Source organism: Chiloscyllium plagiosum, chromosome 2 (genome assembly GCF_004010195.1).
Source record: "Chiloscyllium plagiosum isolate BGI_BamShark_2017 chromosome 2, ASM401019v2, whole genome shotgun sequence".
In the NCBI taxonomy this organism is placed as follows: Eukaryota; Metazoa; Chordata; class Chondrichthyes; order Orectolobiformes; family Hemiscylliidae; genus Chiloscyllium; species Chiloscyllium plagiosum.
This window is the reverse complement of record NC_057711.1, coordinates 24,192,619-24,202,239: the sequence shown is the minus strand read 5'-3', so window position 1 is coordinate 24,202,239 and position 9,621 is coordinate 24,192,619. Positions and strand designations below refer to the sequence as shown.

The following is a 9,621-nucleotide window of genomic DNA, read 5'->3' as shown; positions in this document are numbered from 1 at the left end:
AAACTGGTCCCATTTGCCTGCATTTGGCCCATATCCATCTAAATCTTTCCTATTCATGTACCTGTCCAAATGTCTTTTATGTGTTGTAAATGTACCTGCCTCAATTACTCCCGCTGGCAGCTTATTCTATATAAGTACCGCTCACGCTGTGAAAAGGTTGCCCCTCAGGTCCCTTTTAAATCTTTCCCCTCTCACCTTAAATCTATGCTGTCTTTTTTTGAACTCCTCATCTAAGGAAAAGATCTTTGTTGTTCACCTTATCTATGTGTGTCATGATTTTATAAACCCCATAAGGTCACCTCTCAACCTCCGACACTCCAGGGAAAAAAAGGGGTCAGTCTATCCACCCTGACCTTATAACCCAAACCCTCCATCCTGGTGACACCTTGAAAATCCCTTTTGCAACTTTTCCATGGTGGACAGGACTTGAGGTCCACATAGCAGAATTACCAGTCTCTGATGTGCCTTTGTTGACCTCATATTTATGTAACAGACTAGTTCAATTCCTGGTCAATGCTGACCCAGGACATTGACGATAGGGAGTTTGGTGATGATCGTGCCATTGAATGTCAAGATAGTTAGATTCTCTTTTGTTGGAGATGTTCATTAAATGGTACACGTGAGCCTTGCATATCACTTTGTAGGGTTGGGAATCTGCAGGTGAAATCGCAGGGACTGTGTCACATTCACCCTTCTCACCACTACTACCTATAGTCCCACCATTGGGGAATGTTGCCATTATTGGGAATGAATGTGGAGGTGAGCAGATAATTGCTGAGATGATTACAACATGGGGAGGCTGCCAGCTAAATGGAGGTGACTCAGAGGCCGTCAGAACAGAATTATAGAATCACATCATTGTTACAGCACAGAAGGAGGCCATTCAGCCCACCATGTCTATACTGGATGAATGATTTTCTCTCTCACCCTTTCCTCACCGCTTAAAAAAATAACAGCTGTAGACCAGGAACAGGAAACAGCCATTCTGCCCCTCCAACTTTTTCTGCCATTCAGTCAGAACACTGTCAGATGAACACATGGCCAAAGTAATGATGTAGGCAGGAGGGTTTTAGATTTTTGGATAATTGGGGTGGGTGGGACCTGTGCAAGCCACACAGGTTGCACCTGAACCAGAATAGATTCAATATGGCGGCACGGTGGCACAATGGTTAGCATTGGCCAGAGACCCGGGTTCAATTCCCGCCTCAGGCGACTCTCTGTGTGGAGTTTGCACGTTCTCCCTGTGTCTGCGTGGGTTTCCTTCCACAGTCCAAAAATGTGCAGGTTAGGTGAATTGGCCAAGTTAAATTGCCCGTAGTGTTAGATGAAGGGGTAAATGTAGGGTAATGGATCTGGGTGGATTGTGCTTCAGCGGGTCGGTGTGGACTTGTTGGTCCGAAGGGCCTGTTTCCACACTGTAAGTAATCTAATCTAATCTAATCCTTGCTGCTTGTGGTTTGCTTGTGCTGTTGGGGAGGTGTTAAACTTATTTGATCGAAGGATGGGGCACAGAGTAAATGTAAACTCAGGATTACGGTCCAGTCAGATATGGAAAGGAACACTAGGACAGTCTAGCAGACAGTGGGACATGGGCACGAAAAGGAACATGCGAGGGCTGGAAAGCTAAATTGTAGTTATTTTTATGTAAGGAGCCTGACTGGTAAGGTAGATGAACTTCGAGCATTGATCAGCTCACAGTAATGTGATATTGTTGCATACACTGAGACATATTTGAAGGAAGGGCAGGATTGGCAGCTCAGCATTCCAGGCTTCAGAAGTTTCAGGCATGATATGGGGTGATGTAAGAGAGGTTAGGATATTGCATTATTGATAGAGGAAACCATCACTGCAGTGATGAGGATTTGGGTAAAGCTCAGAAATAAAAAAGGGGCAATCACTTTGCTGGAATTACACTACAGGCCTCCGAACAGTCAAGGGAAGATAGATATGAGCAGAGATGTGGAGGAAATCACAGAGTGGTGTGACAGGAATGGGGTTACAGTCATAGCAGATTTCAACTTTGCTAACATTACCTAGATTGCCTTAGTATGAAAGGAGGAATTTTTAAAAAGCATCCAGCAGAGCTTTACGTAGATTGTCCCACTAGAGATGGGACGATGCTAGGCCTAATCCTAAGGAATGAAGCCGGTCAAGTAATTGAAGAGTCAGTAGGGTGAACATTTTGAGAATAGTGACCATAACTCTGCAAGTTTCAAAGCCATTGTGGAAAGAATCAAAGATAGTGCAGAAATTAAGTGCCTATGTTGGAGGAAGACCAAATTCAATTTCATTAGACAGAATCTGGTAAACACAGACTGGAAGCAGCTGCTTGCAGTTAAGTCTACATTTGGAAAGTGGGACTCGTTTAAAAGTGGTATAGTGAGAGTTTGGGACCAGCATGTTCCTCTAGTAGTAAAGCGCAAAGGCAACAAATCTCGAGAACCCTGTGTGTCAAGGAATATCGAGAGTTCGATGAAGAAAAGGAAGGAAGCATATGTTAGATACTGAGCATTAAAAACAGAGACCTTTCAGGTGTGTAAAGAGTGTAGGGGAGCACTTAAAAAAGAAATTAGAAGTGCAAAGAGGAGCTACAAAACATCTTTGCAGACAGGATTAAGGAATTTTATAAGCACACTAAGAGCAGGGGGATTAACACGGAAAGAGTGGGGCCTATTACAGACCAAAGGGGAAATCTGTGTGTGAAGCCAGAAGATGCTGGTGAGGTAGTAAATGAATATTTCTCATCTGTATTCTCAAAGGAGAAATACATTCCAGCTGGAGATGTCATTTCAGATGGTGAGGTCTGAAAACATCTTAAGATTAGTAAGGAGGAAATATTAGATGTTTTATCAGACGTAAAGGTGCATAAGTCCCCAGAGCGTGATAAGATGTTTCCTAAGCTGCTATAGGAGACAAAGGAGGAGATTGCTGGGACTCTGGCAGAGACATTTAATACTTTGTTGGCCACAGATGAAATCTATGCAAACCTTAAACAGCTGAAGTGCCAGTTGACTGGAGGATAACCAATGTGGTTCTTTTGTTCAAGAAGAGCAGCAGGGATAGGCCAGGTAATTACAGACCAGTTAGTCTGATGGCAGTGGTAGGGAAATTATTGGAAAAAATTCTTAGGGACAGGAATAATCAAGACTTGCAAAGACTTGGTAAGGATAGTCAGCACGGATTATGAGATAGGGATCCTGTCTAAGTTCATTAAGTCTTTTTTTGAAAAGGTGACTAAACATATTGATGAGAATAGTGCAATTGATGTAGTTTGCATAGACTTTAGTTAAATGGAAGGCTGGTCCAAAAGGTAAAGCCAATGGGACCCAAAGCAAGTTGGCTAACTGGATCCAAAATTAGTGTCAAAACGTGTGGCACTGAATAAGCACAGCATGTCAGGCAGCATCCGCGGAGCAGGAGAGTCAACTTTTCAGGCATAAGCCTTTCATTAGGAATGTGGAGTTGTGGGAGAAGGTGCAGGGAGGTGGCCCAAAGGGGCTGAGAGATAAATGGGAGGGGTAGGCCTGAGGGAACGTAGCTTGGAAGGCAATAGATAGATGAAGATGTGAGGTGATGGTGAACTGTCTTACCTGTCCATCTTCCTTCCCATCTATCCGCTCCACCCTATCAATGTCACCACCCACTTTCATCTACTTATCGTCTTCCAAGCTACCTTCTCCCAGCCTTAACCCCCTCCCATTTATCTCTCATCCCCCAGGCCCCTTCCCCACCGCCCCCCCACCCCCATATTGCTGATGAAGGGCTTCCGCCTGAAATTTCAACTTTCCTGCTCCTCAAATACTGCCCGACTGGCATGCTTTTCCAGCGCCACAAACTTGACTCTGATCTCCAGCATCTGCATTCCTCACTTTCTCCTAGATCCAAAATTAGCTTGCAAACTGGAAGCAAAAGGTGATGGTGGAAGGTTGCTTTTGTAACTGCAAGTCTATAACCAGCTGTGTAACACAAGGTTCGATGCTGAGACCCTTGCTGTTTGTTTTGTACATGAACAATTTGGATGTGACATAGAAGGTATAATTAGGAAATTTGCAAATGACATGAAAATTGATGATGTTGTTAGTGAGGAGAATATTCTGATACTTATCAGCTGGTAAATTGGGCAGAGCAATGGCAGATGGAATTTAATCCTGATAAGTGTGAGGTGATGCATTTAGGGAGTTCTAATAAGGGAAGGACATACATAATAAATGGTAGGACCTTGGGGAGTGCTGAGGAACAAAGGAACCTTTTTAAACAAGTACATAGAAGGTGTCAGACAGAATGGTGAAGAAGGCATGTGGCATGGCATAGAATATAGGAGCAGGGAAGTCTTGTTGCAACTTTATAGAGCATTGATTAGGTGACAGATGCAACACTGTGTGCCGTTCTGGTCACCCTACTACTGGAAGGATATGATTGAACTGGAGAGGGTGCAGAGGAGATTCACCAGGATGTTGCCTGGGGTGAAAAGTCTCAGTTATGAGGAGAGACTGGATAGACTGGGCTTGTTTTCTTTGGAACAGAGGAGGTTTAGGGAGGATCTGATTGAGGTATACAAAATTATAAGAGGCATAGACGTTATAGATCATGAGAGTCTCTTCCCCATGGCAGATGTGTCTAAGACCAGAGGGCATAAGTTTAAGGTGAGGAGTAATTGGTTTGGAGGGAATCTGCGAATCTTTTTCATCCAGTGGATGGTAGATATATTGAACATGTGGCCTGAGAGGATTGTAGAGGCTGGTACTTTCACAACATTTAATAAGCAGCTGATAGAAGATTGCTGAGTGGGTCCCACTGCCAGGAAATGTGGGCAGAGGACTCGCTTTCTGCTGCACCCAGGCACCTTGGTAAAACTCAAACCATTAACCCATTTACTCTGGGGCAGTGCATCCCAGATCGTAACCACTCCCTCACTGCGTGAAGTTTTTCCTCATATTAATTTTGTTTCTTTTACCAATTCACTTAAATTTCTGGCCTCTTGTTCTTGATCCTTTCTTGAGCGGGAATCTGTTGTTCCGATTTACTCTGTCCAGGTCACAGAACTGCAATGGTGCAGAAGAAGGCCATTCGACCCATCATGTCTGCACTGACTCTCTAACCATCTTAACTGAGTGTTGTACTCAGGTTGCTGCAGAGATGGACTGGATAGTTTATGGTGACAATACATGACAAGGTTTGGGGACAGAACACTGTCATGCCTTATTGGGCGGCACAGTGGCGCAGTGGTTAGCACTGCTGCCTCACAGCGCCAGAGACCCGGGTTCAATTCCCGCCTCAGGCGACTGACTGTGTGGAGTTTGCACGTTCTCCCCGTGTCTGCGTGGGTTTCCTCCGGGTGCTCCGGTTTCCTCCCACAGTCCAAAGATGTGCAGGCCAGGTGAATTGGCCATACTAAATTTCCTGTAGTGTTAGGTTAGAGGTATGGGTGGGTTGTGCTTTGGCGGGTCAGTGTGGACTTGTTGGGCCGAAGGGCCTGTTTCCACACTGTAAGTAATCTAATCTAAACACTGTCGGGTTTCCAGCTGTAAAGAGGTCTGCTTTTCGGGACAGTGCCTTCTCTTGGCTTTATCCGGATGGCTGTCCATTTAAAGGAACTTTAAAATAAACAGAATCAGCAAGCAGCCCTGTAACTCAAAGCTCTCTGCTGTTCTATTACTAGCTGCCGTGGGCTCAGCACCAAGCTCTATGAACTGCTGAAAATTCCACAAAGCTGATCTCTTGAGCTTTTCCAGCACCACACTCTCGACCCTTGATCAGAAAGACAAGACATAGCTGGCAAATCTTATTCTGGTCACATCTGACTCCACACATTAACCTTTTTTTCTCTCTCCACAGTTACCACCAGGCCTGTTGAATTTCTCCAACATTATCTAGGTGCTTATGTAAAATTTCCAACATCCGCAGTATTTTGCTTTTATTTTGCTGGACAATGAAAGATGAGATTGTGGCAGACAATTTCTGTATTAAATAATCCCGCGCGCATTTTTAAAGGGGCAAAACACATTTAAACGAAAGCCCCCCCCCCCCCTCCGTGAAGTCTGGCGCAGATGTTCAGTCCGATGTAAACAGTTAATATCTGCAGGATAGGATCACCACGTTTTAGAGTGTCTGACGCTTTCCCTGCAGGAATGTGGCCATAAAAGTGCTCCGTTAGTTGGTTTGATGAAGATTTGGCGAATGGTCACATTTTGTGAGTTAACATTCAGATGCTAATGCGCCATCTGTAAAACTACTCATCCAAACTCTCTTTACCAAACTACGGAATTGACCCTGAAGGCACCTACCCGAAAGAGACAGGCATTTATTATCAGTGCATCATCTAAAGTACGGTCAAAATGTTTGAAAGCTTCCTTTAAGCAGAATCGAGAATCCAATATTCACCTTGGCTGTTAGCCATGACAGCCCCTGAGAGAGGCTCACTCTGTTGTATAATTATCACATTGTGTACAACAGCTTAGATTAAACAATTGGACAGCGGGATCGTGGGCCAAAGAAAAGTGCGAGGCAGGTGTTCGTTGCTATGACTAGAATTACTGTTTATGTTGTCGGGAGCCATCGGTATTTTATTTGAGCTGTTTTGTACGATGATGGCTCCCTCAGCGTTTATGGCAGCTGTTTGTGCTGAGACACATCTGCCCCTTTTCTAAACTGAGGTGAAATAGCGAGGAAACCCAGCCACCTTCCCTGTGAATCACGTTAACCCGGCCCCCTGTACTGAGATGGCGTGAGGAGCTGTACCAGTCTGCTGTCAGAGGCTGGATTTGAGAGAGAGAGAGAAAGAGGGCATTCTAACCCCAGGTGCTCGCTGTGACACGGCCTCTCCTGCAAACACTTTGCTCGGACCCGGCCGGCTAAGGACTGGAAGCAAAATCTCCTCCAACCTACTTCTGCTTTTCGTTTTTGCTTTTGTTGGCAAGAACTCGGCTTGAGTAGCGAGGGATAAACGCAAGCGGATCGTTTGAGACCAAGCAAAGACCCTGTTTATAAAGGAAACTCTCGCAACATTGCAAGATGTGGACCTCTTACATGAACGGGATTCGAACGCAGAACAAATTACGCAAAGTGAGTGGGTTGTTTTTATTTAACTTGAGATTCCACATCACCACCTCCCCTGGCCACCCCATAAATGGAGGCCACAACCTGGTCTTTTGACTTTTTTTTCTGTGTGGAAATTGGTTGCTGTATTCTCTACTGTACCAGATTTTAAAAGTATTTCATTGGCTGAATGGTCCTGCGTTACGGTTGGGTTAGGGCTAGAGTTCCATGATTTGATATAAAAATGCATTGATTTTTAGTGCCCTTTGGGAGGCAGATGGATAGTGTGGATCCATGATCAATATGTTTAATATGAATTGATATATATATATATGTTACATTTTGATATATAGATGTACATGCTCTATATATGTTCTGAAGAAGAGTCACTGAACTGGATGCATTCTGGATTTCTCTCTCCACAGATGCTGCCAAACTTGCTGAGTTTCTGCAGCCATTTCTGTTTATGTCTCAGATTTTCAACATCTTGTTTTAATTTAGTGTTTAATATATGTGTCTAAGTCAGCAGGCTTTGTGACTTTGAGAACATCTTTCAGGGGATGGTGCTCCTGTGGTTATGCTGCCCTAGTCCTCTGAGGTGCTGGGGAAGGGGGCACCATTTGGGAGTGCTGTCTTGGTAAATGACTGCAATGTGTCCTGTAAAGAGTAAACACTTCCATCCCGGGACATAGTAGCAGCAATACATACTTAAGTTTAGTGGATGAGATGCTGATCAATCCGGTCACATTGCCCTGGGTAGTCTAGTGCTTCTTGAATGTGGTAGCAGGGAGACCACTCCTGAATGATTGCAAAATGCTGTGGATGCTGGAAATCTGAAATAAAAACAGGAAGAGTTGGAGAACCTCAATGCCATTTGTGGACAGAGAAACAGAGCTAAGGTTTTGAGTCCAATGTTATTCTTCTTTGGAACTGGAAGCAACTAGAAAATGATATTTATTATGCTGTTATCTAAAAGAGGGGGAGAGCAAGTGGAACAGATGAGGGTGCCCAGAGCAAAAGAGAAAGTGAGTGTGAATGGTAGTAGATGAGAGACATAGATTCAGATTTGGTGTTAATGTTAAGTGTTACTAATAAAAATAGGTCAGCACTGTTATGAGTGAACCAAGACACATGATTGGGTAAAGGCAGTAAATAAAAATGGAGAATATCTTACTATGACTTATGTTTTGAAGAATGAAGAGACTTGAGGGAGTTAAAAGTGAGCAATTCTCCTTAGGAGAGCAATGTTTCGGCTTCCCTTTGTTAGAAATGGTCATTACCTGTCATTTTGTGTGATACATAAGATAATCCTTGTCACTCAGCACAAGTCTAGATGTTTTCAATGTGTTGCTGTGTGTCAGCATATCTTATTTCATTATCTCAGGAATTAAAATAGGAGATGAACACTGTGGTCATCAGAAAAAAAGTTGTCAAAAGGAAATTGAATAGGTACTTGAACGAACTAAACTTGTAGGGCTATGGGTACAGGAGAAGGGAGTGAAACAGTTTTAGATTGCTCCTTGGGCAGCTGGCACAGAATCATAGAATTCCTACAGTGTGAAAGCAGGCCATTCAGCCCATCAGATCCTCACCAACCCTACCAAACATATCCCACCCAGATCCCCCCCCCCCCCCCCCCCCACCCTACACCTGTAATCCTGCATTTCCCATGGCTAATTCACCTAGCCTGCACATCCCTCGACACCATGCGCAATTTAGGATGGTGAATTCACTTAACCAGCATATCTTTGGACTGTGGAAGGAAACTGGAGAACCTGGAGGAAACCCATGCCGACATGGGAAGAATTGCAAACTCCACACAGACAGTAGTACCCAGGACCCTGGCACTGTGAGGCAGCAGTGCTAACCGCTCAGCCACTGTGCTGCCCATGGCATGGTGTGGCATGGATTTGATGGACTAAAAGGCCACTTTCTGCTTATAATAATTGAGATGTACTGAAATGCCAATATTATCTTGCAGGACTATAATCAGGTGAAAGATTCCATTGTGTTTCCTCCAATTGGCAATGATCTCCTAGGAAGCTCCTTTCCTCCTGTAATTCGGAAAACGCAAGTAGGTTGGAAATGATTACAGGTATTTGTTTTGTTCATGTTTAAGCATACTTCAAAGCAGACTTGCTGCTTATGAAGAAATCCTAATGGCATTTTATTGATTTATTTTGTAATGAAGTATTTTGCTTTTTTTTATTCTTAGCTGTGAATTTTTGTCATAAGAATAACTAATAAGAAAAGCTCTGAAACAAGGTAGAAATAAATCCTTCACAACATGCTGTTTCTACAAATGGACATTTTTTTATGGAGTTCTTTGCAAAATAAATCAGACCCCAATGACATTTGACAAAGAGCTAACAAAAGCAGGAAACAGATTATAGAGGATACAAAGGTCACAATGCTGAGGAGACCAAGTCAACAATGATTCAATGCTGAGAGAAAGTGAGGACTGCAGGTGCTGGAGATCAGAGTCAAAAAGAGTGGTGCTGGAAAAGCACAGCTGGTTAGGCAGCATTCGAGGAGCAGGACAGTTGACATTTCGAGCATAAGCTCTTCATCAGGAATATGGGGGGG

General features: G+C 43.8%; 1 protein-coding gene across 4 annotated transcripts in view; it reads left to right on the top strand.

Annotated features, from left to right (window-relative positions):
• The first annotated feature begins 6,143 nt into the window (after positions 1-6,143).
• Positions 6,144-9,621, top strand: part of LOC122557528 — a 102,510-nt gene continuing 99,032 nt past the window's right edge. For all 4 annotated transcript variants that reach the window (XM_043705285.1, XM_043705292.1, XM_043705298.1 and 1 more), the window contains exons 1-2: positions 6,144-7,062; positions 9,017-9,109. In XM_043705285.1, coding sequence (XP_043561220.1) covers positions 7,012-7,062; positions 9,017-9,109 — 144 coding nt within the window. In that variant the 5' untranslated portion in view covers positions 6,144-7,011. The remainder of the gene's footprint in view (positions 7,063-9,016; positions 9,110-9,621) is intronic.